The sequence below is a fragment of the Moschus berezovskii genome, chromosome 2 (assembly GCF_049115385.1).
Source record: "Moschus berezovskii isolate FMDL1 chromosome 2, NW_MosBer_1.0, whole genome shotgun sequence".
Taxonomy (NCBI): Eukaryota; Metazoa; Chordata; class Mammalia; order Artiodactyla; family Moschidae; genus Moschus; species Moschus berezovskii.
Genome location: NC_142461.1, coordinates 101619951 through 101639586, shown reverse-complemented (window position 1 = coordinate 101639586; position 19636 = coordinate 101619951). Strand labels below are relative to the sequence as shown.

The window sequence follows — 19636 nt, the reverse complement described above, 5'->3', positions numbered from 1 at the left end:
ATTTCTGACAAGTGATCTTTTACATTCATTGTGTAACCTATTTTCCATTGTCATCCATGACTTTTTATGAAACAAATTATGTCCACATCCACTTGTTTCTTTACTAGTAATTCTAAAATGCCAAAACAAATTCATCTGAGATGTAACTTGTTTATGGAAATATATTCTAGGATTTTTCTTTTTTCAACTTAAAAATCTGTGTAACTTAACCAGATTCTTAGAATTTTAGTGAACTACAGCGTTATTTTATACACTTCATATATAGCAGATCAGTTTTTAAGTCACAAACACTAGAAGGCAACAATGATTTTATTTAAAAATTCCCATTTTTTAATCTTTTCATTCATGTTAATATAACCTTATCTCATTTAAATATGCCAAGGATATCTTTATGTTTTTAAGTTAAATAGAATTTTATTCTAGAGAGGAAAGCTAATTGCTATCCAGTACATAAAGGACTTTAGTTTTGTATCAGTGGTAATTAGACTTAATCTATGAAGCCTCATTAGGCAGAGCAGAATGTTCTTTGACATCCATTCACTTTTTATTAAACGTAATCAGTGTTTTCCAAAGCATATTGTCTTATTGAGAGATCAGTTCCAATCAAGGAAATACGATGAATTATTAGATCGAGACTATGTTATGCTGCCAACATTTCAGCAGCCTGCTAAGGGAAAATATTAGCAATTTTGAGAACACTTCTCTCAATTTAAAACATATAAGTTGATTTTATTTCAGGATACTTTAGAGAACAACAATTAAAGGTAAGTAATCAAAATTAAGTTTACTTCATTAGAGATGCATGTAATTAAAGAAACATACTTTTTTAGTGTATGATCAATATGTATAAGCATATGGTTAATTAGAAATGTATGTAATTGTATAGTAATTTTCTGTGAAAATGAACAAAGATTGCATATCTTTGTTAAAGTATCTTAATGTGCAATAATTTTGATTGGCCTAAATTTTATAGAAGATATAAAATATAATTTGGGACAAAGACACTGCTTCCAAGTAGTGATGATCTGTATATGTTTATAATGCTGCTGCTGCTGCGTCACTTCAGTCGTGTCCGACTCTGTGTGACCCCATAGACAGAAGCCCACCAGGGTCCCCCGTCCCTGGGATTCTCCAGGCAAGAACACTGGAGTGGGTTGCCATTTCCTTCTCCAATGTGTGAAAGTGAAAAGTGAAAGTGAAGTCGCTCAGTCGTGTCCGACCCTTAGTGACCGCATGGACTGCAGCCTACCAGGCTTCTCCATCCATGGGATTTTCCAGGCAAGAGCACTGGAGTGGCTTGCCATTGCCTTCTCTGATATGTTTATAATAGGTCAGCCTTTATACAAATTGTATAAATGGTCTGATGGTATACATAAATTGAAAAATAAAACTATACATATTGAAAGACTGAAAGGAAATGTGTCAAAGATTTAATAATGGATGTAATGGTTGGTGGTACAATGGATCTTATTTTTACCTATGTTCTTCAATGTTTCACAATTCCCAAAATTTGCTTGTATTGCATCTATAATGTGAAAAACAATTTCCTATTTAAAAATAATTATCTCTACCCATATAATCCAAAAAAGCTAAATATTCAGTTTTCCAAATACATGGAAATTTTACATAATGATTTTAAATGTTACTGCTACACTTTTCCAAGCTACATATTCTGGGTGTTTGATTACAAATGTAATGCTATATTTATAGATTCATTAGTATTCTTAATCACGCTCCTAATAAAATATTTCCATTGGAAAATATATTTCTTCCATCATATTTTTTCTCTTAAACTTACCAAAACCAAAAAACAACTGCAGCAGCAGTTCTATAAGTTCTAATTTTGTTTAAGATATTTCAAAAACTTGCAGCAGTGGTACTCTGTATTTTGCAGATGAAATTTAGGAAATGATAATTTTTGTTAGAAGATAATATCTGCAATAGAGAAGCAGAGTTATTTTATGTTAATTATTTTGACAAAGTATTTCTGAGCTTGAGGCAGTGATTATACATATATTTAACAGAAAACTTTTTTGAAAGTATTGATTCATTGTGTATAGTACAGTAAAACGAGAGGTCTGAGAGTTCATGGGGCTTCCCTGGTGGTTTAGTGGTAAAGAATCCGCCTGCCAATGCAGGAGACACAGGTCCAATCCCTGGGTCAGGAAGATCCCCCGGAGACGGAAATGGCAACCCACTCCAATATTCTTGCCTGAGAATCCCATGGACAGAGGAGCCTGGCGGGATATATTTCATGGGGTTGCAAAAGGGTTGGATATGACTTAGCGACTAAACAATACCATGAGAGTTCATATTTATTGAAATTTAGTAAATTCATCCTTAAATGACAACAATCTAATGATTACCTTTTTAAAATTAAAAAGAGAAGCCATTAATTAAATAAGAAAGGGTTGACACAAGAAATTGGAGTGGGGGGAGGGGCTTTAATTTATCCATTATCAGTTTTGTTTATTTCAGTCTACAAATGTGGTGAGAGATTTGTAAAACTGGCTACTTGTTAGTATCTACTGATCTTAGATACCAAACACTTCCTACCAGCTTCTATAAAAATCATGATTTTAAGGATGAAAGATTTCATGAAATAAAATGAACCATACACTCTTTATAGTCACATGATACACTAGCCTGGCTACCTTCTTTATGAAATTGTTTTAACTATTTTAGCCAATGAAACTCCTTCAAAAAGGCAATACGGTAAATATATTTCTCACAGACTTCTCCATCGTATTGTGAGCACTGGTTGAACCTAATGTCTATGATTGTTTTCATTTTATTTTGTTTTTGAGTGTCAGAATAAAAGAAACTAAGGTTGAGCTAGGCAGATTTTGGTAAATATAAAATACAGTTTCTTTTATTTACCTTAATACGATTGTTAAGTAAAAAGGTAAAAAACATTCATATTTTTGTTAGAAATACATGATGGTTTCAAAATGTTAATGGCAAAGATTATTTCAAAATACATGATAATCTACATTGCAAAGTATTTTTGTGAATTGTAGAAAGCAAACATTTAAGCATAAATATAACAATTAAGTTTATTTTTTTTCAACCAGGAAGTTCACCAGCAAAGGTCAATGAATGTCTACTGTATTCAGGCCAAAAAAGCAAAGAAAAGAAAATATTCAAAGAAGGATCAATTTAAAAGTGACTTAGGAAAAAAATGTTGCTTTCTCTATTTGAGATGTACTTTTTTAAGATTTTTTTTAATGTCTTACTTCCTTGAGAAAAGAACAATATCATTCATATGAAAAGAGCCTTTTTGATTTAATAAATTAATATTTTGGCAGATATTTAATGTTCCAGGCATTTTTTTCCCAAATAAATTTTCCCTAAATGGATTTTCCATAAAGAAAGTATGAATACATATCAGTACAGAAATGAACTTGAAGGCTTGGATTTCAGGAAAAACTAATGTTCTTAGAAAAATGAAGAGTATAAAAGAAATAGAGGGGGCTTCAAGAAGGGGAACACATGTACACCCGGGGTGGATTCATGTCAATGTATGTCAAAACCAACCAATATATTATTGTAAAGTAATTAGCCTCCAATAAAAAAATTAAAAAAGGAAAGAAAAAAATAAAATAAAGCAGGAATATCAGCCTGGAAAAAAAAAATGAAATAGAAGTTATGATCTGGTTTAAAGAAGCTTATTGTCTGAGAAAGATAAAACACTAAGCAAAATGCTCTTCAGCTACAGTCAGGGTTTTGTTGATAAGCAATAAGGGAAGACTTCACAATAAAGTGGGCAACATAGAGCCACTGGCAAGACTGCAATGCTGTTGATTTTTTCTAATAGTTCACTTAGGGTCGCTCAGCCGTTTCCGACTCTTTGCAACCCCATGGACTGCAGAACGCCAGGCCTCCCTGTCCATCACCAACTCCCAGAGTTTACTCAAACTCATGTCCATTGAGTCATTGATGCCATCCAACCATCTCATCCTCTGTCGTCCCCTTCTTCTCCCGCTTTCAATCTTTCCCAGCATCAGGGTCTTTTCATATGAGTCAGTTCTTAGCATCAGGTGGCCAAAGTATTGGAGTTTCAACTTCAACATCAGTCCTTTCAATGAATATTCAGGACTGATTTCCTTTAAAATGAACTGGTTGAATCTCCTTGCAGTTTAAGGGACTCTCAAGAGTCTTCTCCAACACCACAGTTCAAAAACATCACTTTTTTGGTGCTCAGCTTTCTTTGTAGTCCAGCTCTCACATCCATACATGACCACTGGAAAAACTGTAGCCTTGACCAGATGGACCTTTGTTGGCAAAGTAATGTCTCTGCTTTTTAATATGCTGTCTAGATTGGTCATAACTTTCCTTCCAAGGAGTAAAGCGTCTTTTAGTTTCATGGCTGCAATCACCATCTGCAGTGATTTTGAAGCCCCAAAAAATAAAGTCTGCCACTGTTTCCATTGTTTCCCCATCTATTCGCCATGAAGTGATGGGACCAGATGCCATGATGTTAGTTTTCTGAATGTTAAGTTTAAACCCAACTTTTTCACTCTCCTCTTTCCCTTTCATCGAGGGCTCTTAGTTCTTCTTTGCTTTCTGCCATAAGAGTGGTGTCATCTGCATGTCTGAGGTTATTGATATTTCTCCTAGCAATCTTGATTCCAGCTTGTGCTTCATCTAGCCCAGCGTTTCTCATGATATACTCTGCAGATAAGTTAAATAAGCAGGGTGACAACATACAGCCTTGACATACTCCTTTTCCTATTTGGAATCAGTCTGTTGTTCCATGTCCAGGTCTAACTGTCTCTTCCTGACCTGCATACAGATTTCTGAAGAGGCAGGTCAGGTGGTCTGGTATTCCCATCTCTTCAAGAATTTCCCACAGTTTGTTGTGATCCACACAGTCAAAGGCTTTGGCTTAACGATGAAGCAGAAGTAAATGTTTTTCTGGAACTCTCTTACTTTTTCAGTGATCAAACGGACATTGGCAATTTGATCTCTGGTTCCTCTGCCTTTCTGAATCCACCTTGAACATCTGGAAGTTCACAGTTCACATACTGTTGAAGCCTGGCTTGAAGAATTTTGAGTATGACTTTACTAGCATGTGAGATCAGTGCATTGTGCGGTAGCTTGAGCATTCTTTGGCATTGCCTTTCTTAGGGATTGGAATTAATACTGACCCTTTCCAGTCCTGTGGCCACAGCTGAGTTTTCCAAATTTGCTGGCATATTGAGTGCAACACTTTAACAGCATCATCTTTTAGGATTTGAAATAGCTCAGCTGGAATTCCATCACCTCCACTAGCTTTGTTCTTAGTGATGCTTCTTAAGGCCCACTTGACTTTGCATTCCAAAATGTCTGGCTCTAGGTGAGTGATCAACCATCGTGGTTATGTGGGTCATTAAAATCTTTTTTGTGTAGTTCTTCTGGGTATTCTTGCCACCTCTTCTTAATATCTTCTGCTTCTGTTAGGGCCATACCATTTCTGTCCTTTATTGAGCCCATCTTTGCATTAAATATCCCCTTAGTATCTCTAACTTTCTTCAAGAGATCTCTAGTCTTTCCCATCCTATTGTTTTAGTCTATTTCTTTGTACTGATCACCGACAAAGGCTTTTTTATCTCTCCTTTCTATTCTTTGGAATTCTACATTCAAATTGGTATATCATTCCTTTTCTCCTTCACCTTTAGCTTCTCTTCTTTTCTCAGCTATGTGTAAGGCCTCCTCAGACATCCATTTTGCCTTTTTGCATTTCTTTTTCTTGGGGATGGTTTTGATCCCTGCCTCCTATACAGTGTCATGGACCTCTGTCCATAGTTCTTCAGGCACTCTGTCTATCAGATCTAATCCCTTGAATCTGTTTGTCACTTCCTCTGGATAATCTTAAGGGATTTGATTTGGATCATACCTGAATGGTCTAATGGTTTTCCCTACTTTCTTCAATTTAAGTCTGAATTTGGCAATAAGGAGTTCATGGTCTGAGCCACAGTCAGGTCCCAGTCTTGTTTTTGCTGACTTTATAGAGCTTCTCCATCTTTGGCTGCAAAGAATGTAATCAATCTGATTTCGGTATTGACCATCTGGTGATGTCCATGTTGTAGAGTCATCTCTTGTATTGTTGGAAAAGGGTGTTTGTTATGACCACTGTGTTTTCTTGGCAAAACTCCATTAGCCTTTGCCCTGCTTCATTCTGTACTCCAAGGCCAAATTTGCCTGTTACTCCAGGTATATCTTGACTACCTAGTTTGTCATTCCACTCCCCTATAATGAAAAGGATATCTTTTGGGGGTGTTAGTTCTAGAAGGTCTAGTAGGTCTTCATAGAACCATTCACCTTCAGCTTCTTTAGCATTACTGGTTGGGGCATAGACTTGGATTACCACGGTATTGAATGATTTGCCTTGGAAACAAACAGAGATTCTGTCGTTTTTGAGATTGCATCCAAGTACTGCATTTTGGACTCTTGTTGACTATGAGGGCTACTCCATTTCTTCTAAGGGATAGCTTCTAAGTAGCTTGATATCCACAGTAGTAGATATAATGTTCATCTGAGTTAAATTCACCCATTCCAGTCCATTTTACTTCCCCGATTCCTAAAATGTCAATTTTCACTCTTGCCATCTCCTGTTTGACCACTTCCAATTTACTTTGATTCATGGACCTGACACTGCAGATTCCTGTGCAGTGGTGCTCTTTATAGCATTGGACTTTACTTCCATCACCAATCACATCCACAACTGGGTGTTGTTTTTGCTTTGGCTCTGTTTCTTCATTCTTTCTGGAGTTAGTTCTCCACTGATCTCCAGTAGCATATTGGGCACCTACCGACCTGGGGAGTTTATCTTTCATGGTCCTATTTTTTTTTGCCTTTTCATACTGTTCATGGGATTCTCAAGGCAAGAATACTGAAGTGGTTTGCCAATCCCTAAATGGACCATGTTTTGTTAGAACTCTCCACCATGACCCGTCTGTCTTGGGTGTCCCTATTCTGCATGGCTCATAGTTTGATTGAGTTAGACAAGGCTGTGGTCCATGTGATCAGATTGGTTAGTTTTCTGAGATTACTGTTTTCAGTCTGTCTGCCCTCTTATGGAGAAGCCTAAGAGGTTTATGGAAGCTTCCTGATAGGAGAGACTGAATGAGGGGGAAACTGGGTCTTGCTGATGGGCAGGGCCATGCTTAGTAAATCTTTAATCCAGTTTTCTGTTGATGGGCACGGCTGTGTTCCCCCTGTTATTTACCTTGGGCTAGACCGTGGCAGAGGTAATGAAGATAATGGTGACCTCCTTCAAAGGTCCCATGCATCCACTGCTCACTCAGCGCCCCCAACCCTGCAGCAGGCTACCTCCGACTCACTTATTTTTCAAATAAGAACAAAAGATTGCGAGTCAACAACCAGGATTCTAATTCAATTCTGCTGTTAACTGTCACACCTAGTGCAACATAGCTGTGGGCATATATGGACACAGAGCATGAGAGATCAGTACCAAAAAACTAAAAGTCTGGAAATTTATGTCACTAATCTACCAGGTAGGATTTTTGATGGCTAGGCAAGGGCCTATACTAGGAAACCAACTATATGAGTCCAAATGTAGAAAGGAGATATTTGAATCCTAAGTCTTTGAGGGTAACATACTATGAGTAACTGGAAAGCATGGTCAGCATTGTGGAAACAATTGTATCAAACCATGTCTTTCTCAACTGATTTTAATTGGTGACACTCATCCCCACGCATAGATAACTGTTCTTACACTTTAACATCTTTCAAGTGCTATTCAGTGTATGATATTAATAACCTTTGTTATTAAGATTAAGAATCCCTATGCTGTAAAGTTTATGGTATATAAAGCTCTGACACCATAAAGTAGCTGCAAATAGACATAATGCTAAACTGTGAACTAGTTGTAAGGAAATCCAACAAAATTCTTATTTTTCTCATGAAAATAACTTTAATATTATTCTTAAACTAAGAAGAAAGTAATACATTAACTTTCTTTTCTTGAATAAGTTTTGGCTACTCAGTGAATTAAACCATAAGCTTCAGATTCCTAACAATCCATTTCTTATTTTCTAAAATCCAGGAATCAAAAGACATTATATGTAATCCAATACATGCAACTCCCTTAGAAAGCATTTACTTTAGAAATGTCAAGGGCAAAAGTGTAAATGACAGTGTCACTATATTGTCTGGTAAGCTTGAGCACCAGCATATTCTGTTTCTTTTTTGATACTAAGCTGAATAAAACATAAGTGTAAAGTTGTACCTGGATAAAAACAGAAAAACAGATCAAACCCTTTAAATCTTGGCTAAAAGTTGATTTTATTATTAATAAGTTACCTTAAAAACTGAATGGAGATTCCTTTACAGCCTCTTTTATTAGTCTTTCTCTTCTACTTCAAGTGTCACAAATGTCACTTTTATATTTTTCAATTTATGTGATGCTTACTGCCTTGGTGCCTAAGAGCATAATAGAAAAATGAAAACCTGAACTAATCAAAAGCTTCCCATTGTGGTGAACATAAAAATGGTTTCATGGCTTCCTTCTTAGTGGTTTATGGTATGAAAATGGAGCTAGTACCACTCTTGTTCCTGTTGACTTCACTGAAATCTCAGCAAAAATAAATCCTTATTTTCCTCAGAATTAATTTGTGAAATTATTTTTACCTGGAAATTAACTGAAAAGCGTTAGTATAGATATTACTTTACACATGGATTATATTCATTAATTTTTTTCTGACACAGCTCAGCTTTGCCATAATCTTGGATGTGCTTTCATGACTGAATATTGGGTTCAGTCATTTATCAAGTTTAAGAACATCTTTGTAACATCAACTAAAAAAGTATATGTGGTAGTTAAGAGCACATGTTTTAGAGTGAGAGAATTGGGTTCAAATCATAGTTCGGTTCCTTGTTGCCTCCATACCTTAAGAAATTATTCAGGTGGGCTTGAATTCTCTCAGGTGTAAAGTGAATACAATAAAATCCACTGTATCAGATAATACTATTGTGAAGATTAAAGAACATAATATAGTCGAAATGCCTGGAACTAAGCACAGTGCTTGGAATGTGGGATGTAACCGTCATCCATTATGGTAGCAGGAGTGGTATTTATATTTTTTAGTACCTCTTGTGTGAGATAGTCTTAGAATCCTTGCTCCAAGTTTAGGTATCATGGCATAAAATATAACTCAAGAATTTTTGATTACTTTTGGTTGCAGAATTGCCCATGGTGGTTCAAGCTAAATTCCTAATTTGAGATTCTTTTTAAGAAAAAAGGCACATTTAAAACATTTTCTCAAACTTTGCACTAAAAGAGTTATTTCTTTAATAAGCAATAAGTGAATTATTTTAGGATTATTTTTAAAAGGTGCCTTTCTAATATCTGAACATATTGATTTGGACTGTAAATAAGGTAAAATAGTGTTGTTTTTTAAGAGAAAAGCAGTTCATCACAAACAATAATATATTTGTTTTGATTGACATGCAAAGGTTAATGAAAACCAGACTCTGATGGTATCTACACACTGTACAAGATTATTCCTGTAATACATTAGCATTATGCTGGTAAATGTGTTTCCATCAGCAGGCTTACAGTGGGAAATCTCAAATGTACCATTATCACACTTTGAAACAATAGTTCCTTGATTTCAAATAATAGTCACTGTTCAAATATTAAATTGTCCTTTAATTGCCATAGTTTTCTGAAGTTTGTCTATTTAAATCAATGTCTAGATATTGATTTTTTGGTACATCCTTTTTTTTTTTTTTTGCTTCTTGAAACTTACTTGTTGAAGAAATTGTTGAAGTTTGTAGAATTTCCTAGACTGGATTTTCTGTGTAGTTAAACATATACTTCTCACCCTGTTTTTCCTGTGAAGTTATAGTAATTAAATCTAGTATATATTTTATTTTCCTTTGTGAGAAGGCAAGACTAATTTATAGGTGATTAACTGAATCTCCATCAGGAGACTTATGTCTGTCTAGCTGTCTCTCTTTTTGGTGGTTGGAAACCATTCAAGTTCAATACTTTGATTAATTCATCAAGTAGTGAAAAATTCTGATACGTTAACTCTTAGATTCCTTCTTGGATGTATTAACTGTATTGTTTCTATAAAGAGAGCTTTCAACTGTTATTTGGATAGCTTAATGTTTGGTTTAACTGATAGTCCATGAGAAAAATCCATAGAGGTGTCATCACACAACTAATATTTTTAAATATCTGCCAACTTTATGGTCATTATAGTTCAGAAGTGGTGATTTTAAATATATATTTATTTATATGTTTATATATATATATATAGAAATCCCTGTATTTAAAGTTGAATTTATTACGAATATAAAAAATGTGCCATGTCCATGAATAATTCTAAACATAAATTTATTTTAAAAAGTAAAATCCCTAAAGGTTGTAATAGCTCTATAAATTTCAAAATATCTGTGAATTTCCCTAGAATTATTTCTGACATGTTAACCACTTGTATTTATTTTGCTTATAATATATTATTTCTATAAAATGTTAATTAAAAGGGAATGCAGTGGTGTCTTTTGAAAGAAGAGGATGTCATTCCCCGTATCAGGGCAATGGAAGGTCGTAGAGGAAGACCACCAAATCCAGATAGACAGCAAGCAAGAGAGGAATCCAGGATGAGACGTCGGAAAGGTCGGCCTCCAAATGTTGGCAGCACTGAATTTCTAGATAACTCAGATGCCAAATTGCTAAGAAAACTGCAGGCTCAGGGTAAGAAACATACTGTATTTGACATTGTAATAATCACATTAAAAAGTATAAATATTACTCATATTTTTGACTTATGGATGATTGACACTGCTCTCAGTTTCTGAAAAGGAGATATTTGTGTTAGAATAAAACTGAGAAAATAAGAAGTCCCACTGGTAACTGGAGTTCTTTGATTAGACAAGCTCCTTTGAAGAGCCATAGTCATAAACACAACATACCCTGTGTGTTTAGAGTCACAAAGGTAGATGATAAGCTTTTAAGTACTGTGTGCTTAGTCGCCCAGTCATGTCCAACTCTTTGCGACCCTATGGACATTAGGCTCCTCTGTCCATGGGGATTCTCCAGGCAAGAATACTGGAGTGAGTGGCCTACCCTTCTCCAGGTGATCTTCCTGACCCAAGGATCGCACTCAGATCTCCTACATTGCTGGCGTATTCTTTACTAGCTGAGCTACCAGGGAAGCCCAGGCTTTTAAGTCTTGCACTGAAAAGGAATCTACCAGCACTTGGCACATGCCTTAATGTTGTGGCATCCTTCCTGGAAATTCTCATTTTAACAGCCCCCAATTCCTTGAGGTGGTACAAGGGATTAACTCCAAAATTTGTGGATCTGTGGAGTAAATTTTCAGTCAGAGAACTCCAATTACTGGTATGTAACCCCAGTCTTTGGGTTCTTCTATAGTGTGCACATATTACATATATTTTCAAAATGCCCAAGTAGTAGTTGTAATTCAAAAATATTTAAGACCACCAGAAAGTATCACTATCAAGCACACAGTACTCATAATAACCTCAGATGTACTTATGAGTCAAAATTGTACATAAATTATTAACATTAAGTTCCCAGGCTATGTCTGACACAGAAAAAGCTGACTAAAAGAAAATAGTCCTGCTGTGAGTTCAAGTTATTAGTTACAACTGGGAAGCCTCTTCTTTTGAAGACTATCTGAATGTACATCAACACATATGTTGGTGTCTTACATTCACAAGCATATATATACACATACGTCAATGTAAAGGTTTGGTAATAAGAACTGACTTAAAAGACATGCAGGATTTTACTTCTTATGAGTTTTCTCTGGGAGGAAAGCATGACATTTGTTTGTTGTAAACAGCAGCATAATATTGACTTCTTTGTAGCTCTTTTGTTTTTATTACAAAATAAATGTCTATGACAAAAACTCATAAAACAGAATGGCTTCTGTAAAAGGTATTAATGAGCGGAATCATTATTAACAATTATTTTGTTAGTCTATCCAGTAATATGTACATACATTCCTACACACATGTCTTCAAATACTCATATATGTACATATGCATATAACATATGTTGTTTTATATAAATTGGGCTTCCCCTGTGGTGTGGCAGTAAAGAATCCACCTGTACTGCAGGAGATGCAGGTTCAATCCCAGGGAATATCCCCTGGAGAAGGAAATGGCAACCCACTCCAGTATTCTTAGCTCAGAAGTCACGTGGACAGAGGAGACTGGTGGGCTGCAGTCCATGGGGTCACCACGAGTCAGATATGACTTATTGACTAAACAACAACAATTACATATATATCCTTTTTTATGTCTAAGATAAATGGCTTGTAGTATATATACTATTCATCTTGTCTTTTTCCCAGTTAATTTCTCTTGAACATCTTTCTGTATCAACACTTAAAAATCAACCATATTCTTTTAATGGCTGAATAGTAAGTGATACTATGTATGATTCTACCATACTTCATTTAAGTACTCTTCTTCTGATGACTGTTGTAGCTCTTTCCTGATCTTTGCTATCACAAACAATGCTGCAATAAGTACATATTACTGAGTGACTGAACTAAACTGAACTGAACATGTATCTTCACATCCTTCTAAAGGTGTGCCTATGTATTTTAGTATAAAATTCTAGGGGTAGAATCTCTGAATCAAAACATATGTTCATTTTCACTTTGGGTGAATAGGCAAATATTATCTCCAAAAAGATGGAACTAATTCATACTTCTATCAATGGCATGTAGGTTAACTGCCTGGTATTTAACTTAATGTTGTATAAGTTTTTATCTGCCATAGTATGTTCGTTAAATATTTTTCATGTTACTCTGTTTGGTTCCTTTTAAGACTTATCTCCCCTGAAAAATTGCTAGTGAAGGTTAAAAGGAAAGTTAATATGTTAACTGATAGAGCCATACATGATGAGATTTTAAAATTAGTATTGTCAGTAAACCAGTGTCTTTTGTGAAGAGTGTGTAACACTGGGGAATGTGCATTGTTTTTTGTGTGTAAAATAAGAAAGCTTGAAATTAACTGATATCCAAAGTGTGGGCTCTTCATGCATGTTTTGCATATCTTATACAAGTAGCATACTTAGTATCCAAAATGGCAACTTTATATTTGTAAAATTAACCAAATTTTTTCAAATTGGAAGTTAATTATTCAGCTTTTACTCAGATGTTTTTTCTCCCTCAAGATTTCAAATTGGTTTGTATTCTATTACAGTTTTTCCCTTGTGTTATGTTGCATTTTGCAGATTCTTTTACATTTGACCTTATTGTGTATGTATGTTCTTTGTTGCATGCATATAAATGTTAAATATTTAGCAGTAAATAAATAATTATTAATATATACTGTGGAGAATTCTGAAAGAGATGGGAATACCAGACCACCTGACCTGCCTCTTGAGAAACCTGTATGCAGGTCAGGAAGCAACAGTCAGAACTGGACATGGAACAACAGACTGGTTCCAAATAGGAAAAGGAGTGCGTCAAGGCTGTATATTGTCACCTTGCTTATTTAACTTATATGCAGAGTACATCATGAGGAACGCTGGGCTGGAAGAAGCACAAGCTGGAATCAAGATTGCTGGGAGAAATATCAATAATCTCAGATATGCTGATGATACTACCCTTATGGCAGAAAGTGAAGAGGAACTCAAAAGCCTCTTGATGAAAGTGGAAGAGGAGAGTGAAAAGGTTGGCTTGAAGCTCAACATTCAGAAAACAAAAATCATGGCATCTGGTCTCATCACTTCATGGGAAATAGATGGAAAAACAGTGGAAACAGTGTCAGACTTTATTTTTTTGGGCTCCAAAATCACTGCAGATGCTGATTGCAGCCATGAAATTAAAAGACGCTTACTCCTTGGAAGGAAAGTTATGACCAACCTTGATAATATATTAAAAAGCAGAGACATTACTTTGCCAACAAAGGTCCGTCTAGTCAAGGCTATGGTTTTTCCCGTGGTCATGTATGGATGTGAGAGTTGGACTGTGAAGAAAGCTGATCGCCGAAGAATTGATGCTTTTGAACTGTGGTGTTGGAGAAGACTCTTGAGAGTCCCTTGTACCACAAGGAGATCCAGCCAGTCCATTCTAAGGGAGATCGATCCTGGGTGTTCATTGGAAGGACTGATGCTAAAGCTGAGACTGCAATACTTTGGCCACCTCATGCGATGAGTTGACTCACTGGAAAAGACTCTGATGCTGGGAAGGGTTGGGGGCGGGAGGAGAAGGGGACGACAGAGAATGAGATGGCTGGATGGCATCACCGACTCTGTGGACTTGAGTCTGAGCGTACTCTGGGAGTTGGTGATGGACAGGGAGGCCTGGCATGCTGTCTTTCATGGGGTCATGGAGAGTCGGACACGACTGAGCGACTGAACTGAACTGAATATATACAAGTAAATGTGGTATCATATGCATGCTTTTTCCTTGGGAAGAAAGGAAAATAACAAAGAATCACTATCCCCCTTTTATTTCTAAAAGGTTTCTACATCAACAGTTTGAGGGGGTTACCTGAAGGGATTCTGCCAGATTCTGTTTCATACAAGGATTCAACTAGGCTAAACAAATGGACTTAATTTGAAGAAAGATTCAAAGCAGTAAAAAAACTGCAAACTTTGTACTTTTAAGCATTGTGAAATGAGAGGTCTTCTAATTTCTCAGAGAATACATATAGGAATCTGACAAAATCTGAATATTAAAAAAATAACTTTCAACCTGTCTAAATAAACCTGCTTCTTAATTGGTCAGTACCATTCATATCTAATTTTTTCTAAGATATCTAGTAACATCTGTCCATTTCATACATTATGGAATCTGAGATGCCCTAGTCTCTACAAAGTCCTGTTATTTCAGATGTTCCACTAAGAAAGCAAAATGCTGCCAATTTTTAGACACATTGTGATTTTAGACATGTTTAAAAATGCATCTTAGAATCAAAGAAATGTGGTATATGTAGAATAGCCCTAATTCAAAGCGAAAATAAACTTTATTTCAAAATAAATTTTTTATTTGAAATTTACAAATTCTTCATCCATGAAAGATATTTTTCAAATTAATATTTCAAGTGTTCATTACAATAGATAATATATTCAACAACCATAAACCAAATAAATGAGAAGATATTGGAATCTGTTTATTCCACAGAGCCTGAGTGAGTTTTCTAGGTCTCTAACTCATTCTCCTTCCCCCATAGTGTCCCTAATTAACTTCTTTTTTTATATATATATTCTTTTTTTTTAATATTTTCTTTAACTGTTCATAATGTAAAAGTTAAGCTGCATAAATTTTAAATGATTACTCCAAATTGTATCTTCCTTGCTAAAATCAAAAAATATCACTTGAGCTTTCTAAGGTTTTTAAAAATTACGGTGAATTTATGTGGAGTTTGATTGATACATTCATATACAAAAATACACTTATATATGTGATAAAATTTTCCTTATTATAAGCCAAATTGCTATTAGAGAGCATCAGTTTAGCTGGGAACAAAGCATCATACTTATGCCACATTTTCTAGAAAATATATTTTTTTAACCGCTTGGCTTCCCTGGAGGCTCAGATGGTAAAAAGTCCACCTGCAATGCAGGAGACCCAAGTTCGATCCCTGGATTGGGAAGATGCCCTGGAGAAGGAAATGGCAACCCACTCCAGTATTCTTGCCTGGAAAATCCCATGGACGGAGAAATCTGGTAGGCTGCAATCCATGGGCATAGAGTAGGACACAACTGAGCAACTAATACACTTTGCAACACACCTTTACATTTTCTGGCAGATTTTGGTCTTTATAGCAAAGTTTAGTGAAAACTTTAAATTCTTAAATGTTAAAAAAAAATGTTTATCTGGATCTATCGTAGATGAAAGCAGTGTCCTTCATATATATTATTATCAGTGTTTGCTAATTCTGTAGCCCAGTTTATACATATCGATTTCCAAGGGTATTTCATGAACAGAAGACTCCTTTTTATGTGGCTGAGAAATTCTTGATGATGCTCAAAATTACTTAATATTAAAACTTATTCAAAGGTTGGAGGTATATGCTAGCATCAGCTTCTTTTTTTTAATAATTTTTATTTAATAAATGGTACAAAGCACAATGCCATAAACATTAATAAATGGTACAAACCACAATGGTTTATAACATAAATTGCATTATTTTGAGAGAGGGATAACTTAGGTATGGCATTGGTTTTTTTTTTTTCTTTTTGCAGCTTGAGGCAGTTGTAAAATAACTTAATGTAGCTTTTTACAACTATGTATTCTATAGTATTTTTTCATTTGGTGAAATTTTAACTGTTAATGTTTTTGGCATTGTGCTTAGCATCAGCTTCTATCCTTCAAGTCTCCTGGATAAAATCAAACCCTCTTATATCTTGTCTTCTTTTTTAAGTGTTAATGATAGATAATCAGCCATAGTAAGCAACTTCATCTTAGCTGTTACAAGGACATAGAGTTATGTTTCTTTCAAAAATCTCAAGATACTCAAATTTCCTTAAAGGTTTTAGAAGTAGTAACATACTTCTAAACTTTAGAAGTAGTAAAATGGACTGTGAAGTGAGAAAGTCCAGGGTGTATATCTTAACTCTGCTCTGTAACTTCTGTGACCCTTAGTTTTATTTTATAAACTGGGCATAATGTTGACTGTCTCATAGGGTTGTTATGAAGATTAAACAAAATCATGTAAATTTAATACAGCAGTTCAATAAATGGTAAAAGTTATTAGTAGAGCTCAAGTAATTCAGATGTTACCTGATCATATTCATTATTGGTGAATATAATATGTAAGTTTCTTAAAATTAGTCATCTGCTACAAGGTTGAAAACAATGTCTGATGTAAAGTGGTATTTTTTAAAATGATTTTATGAAAGATATTATGATGCACCACTTTTATAATTAGAAATATTCTGATCAAGTTTGCCAGAAGAATAAAGCATGACATTGCATACCTTCTGTATCAGTTACCTCTTGCAGCAGTAATGCTGGGAAAGAACCATCGACAAAACCTCAGTGGCATACAACACTAAGTGTTAATTGTTTGTGTAGATGGAATCTACAGTCTCCAGCAGCCTAGTCTGAATATGTCCTCACAATAAAGGGCAAGGCATGGGAGTAACGGTATAAAGAGTTCAAGTACACTTTCAGACTTATGCTTGCATCACATTGCTAACATTTTATTAGCCCAAGCAGATCACATGGCTGCACTCAAAATCAAGGGCCAAAAAAATATGTTCCTCACATGTCTTGATGAGTGGAACCACAAAGCCACATTGCAAATGGCACAGATAGAGGAAGAGATGAAGAATTGGGACCATTAATTACGTAACTATAACCCAGTTTCATACATTTGTCCTTAAAAAGTATGAGAACTAGGTTGTCCTGAGAAATCAAAATTCTCTTTTTTTTAGGAGAGCTAGTCTTTTTCCTTCACAAGTGAAAGTATCAATAGATTCAGAAGCTTTGCCATTTATATAGCTAATTGAAATGCTTAGTTTGGGAGACTTTATATTGGATTCTTTCTCTTTTTCTATATATTATTTTTAAGATTGAAGCTAAATCACTTTTTTACATATTAGCAGCTACTTTCCTACTCAGTGATGATTACACGAAATGTGAAAAAAAAAGTTTCTATATTAGCCTCTGTGATGAGGATTGAGAGAAGCATCATTCTTATTCTATATATAGGATCATATTTGATGAAAAATTGGCAATTTCTAGGGGAAACGAATATGACATTTCCTGCCATTTTCCTACTGAGTATCTAATGTTATGTTTGGCAGTTTTCTTAAAAATCATGTCCTTCACGATGATACCAGTTTCACAGTTATTTTTAGGAGAGCAGTTATGTTGTTATTAATTTGTTGTTATTAAGTTGTTAATAACATTCCTTAAAATTTTGTGTTTTTCAGAAATAGCAAGGCAAGCAGCACAAATAAAGCTTTTGAGAAAATTGCAAAAGCAGGAACAGGCGCGGGTTGCCAAAGAAGCTAAAAAACAACAAGGTTCGTGATTTAAATGGTAGCTTCAACTTGCAGAGTGAGTATTGGGTAACTCACAAGAGGCATTTCTTCTTGGTTCCTTTTCTGATGATATCTGTGCTTTGATTTTTCATCATAGCAATAATTGCTGCTGAGGAGAAGCGAAAGCAAAAAGAACAGATAAAGATTATGAAGCAACAGGTATGTTTATGGATTGGAACTGATTTTTAAAACAGTCATTGTCTTGCAGCCTATTTGTATATTTCTGTATGTGATTTGGACTATCCAGGTGGCTCACGGGTAAAGAATTCACCTGCCAATGCAGGAGACACAAGTTTGATCCCTGAATTGGGAAGATACCCTGGAGAAGGAAATGGCATTATTTCCATTATTCTTGCTTGAAAAATCCCATGGACAGAGGAGTCTGGTGGGCTACAGTCTATGGGGTCACAAATAAGGCAGATATAATTTAATGGCTAAACAACAACACATATGTACATTATTTTCATTTTGATTTCTGAAATAACTATTATTTCACAGTAATATTATATATATATATATATATATACTAGAAAGTTCTCTTTCATGAACTAAAATTGACTTCATTTTAAAACTAAGTCTTCTACTTGCAAGTTTTTAAGAGTTGATTCAGTTCAGTTCAGTCGCTCAGACGTTTCCGAATCTTTACGACCCCATGAATCGCAGCATGCCAGGCCTCCTTATCCATCACCAATTCCTGGAATTTACCCAAACTCATGTCCATCGAGTCAGTGATGCCATCAGACACCTCATCCTCGGTCGTCCCCTTCTCCTCCTGCACTTAGTCTTTCCCAGTATCAGGGACTTTTCCAGTGAGTCAGCTCTTCGCATGAGATGGGCAAAGTATTGGAGTTTCAGCTTCAGCATCAGTCCTTGAACTTTCTTAGGGATTGGAATGAAAACAGACCTTTTCCAGTCCTGTGGCCTCACCTGAGTTTTCCAAATTTGCTGGCATATCGAGTGCAGCACTTTCACAGCATCATTTTTCAGGATTTGAAATAGCTCAGCTGGAATTCCATCACCTCCACTAGCTTTGTTCTTATTGATGCTTCTTAAGTCCCACTTTACTTTGCATTCCGGGATGTCTGGCTCCAGGTGAGTGATCAACCATCATGGTTATGTGGGTCATTAACATCTTTTTTGCATAGTTCTTCTGTGTATTCTTGCCACCTCTTCTTAACATCTTCTGCTTCTGTTAGGGCCATACCATTTCTGTCCTTTATCGAGCCCATCTTTGCATGAAATGTTCCCTTGGTATCTCTAACTTTCTTGAAGAGATCTCTAGTCTTTCCCATTCTGTTGTTTCCCTCTATTTCTTTGTACTTATCACTGAGGATGGCTCTTATCTCTCCTTGCTGTTCTTTGGAACTCTGCATTCAAATGGGCGTATCATTCCTTTTTTCCTTTGCCTTTAGCTACTCTTCTTTTCTCAGCTATTTGTAAGGCCTCCTCAGACATCCATTTTGCCTTTTGCATTTCTTTTTCTTGGGGATGGTTTTGATCCCTGCCTCCTGTGCAATGATACGAACCTCTGTCCATATTTTTTCATGCACTCTATCAGATCTAATCCATTGAATCTATTTGTCACTTCCACTGAATAATCCTAAGGGATTTGATTTAGATCATACCTGAATGGTCTAGTGGTTT

The 19636-nt window shown here is 35.5% G+C and overlaps 1 protein-coding gene across 19 annotated transcripts in view; it reads left to right on the top strand.

Moving 5' to 3' along the window:
- BAZ2B (bromodomain adjacent to zinc finger domain 2B) overlaps positions 1-19636 on the top strand; it is a 418491-nt gene that overhangs the window by 313592 nt on the left and 85263 nt on the right. For all 19 annotated transcript variants that reach the window (XM_055397431.2, XM_055397444.2, XM_055397442.2 and 16 more), the window contains 3 exons: positions 10498-10708; positions 17882-17974; positions 18090-18151. In XM_055397431.2, the coding sequence (XP_055253406.1) occupies positions 10498-10708; positions 17882-17974; positions 18090-18151 (366 nt within the window). The remainder of the gene's footprint in view (positions 1-10497; positions 10709-17881; positions 17975-18089; positions 18152-19636) is intronic.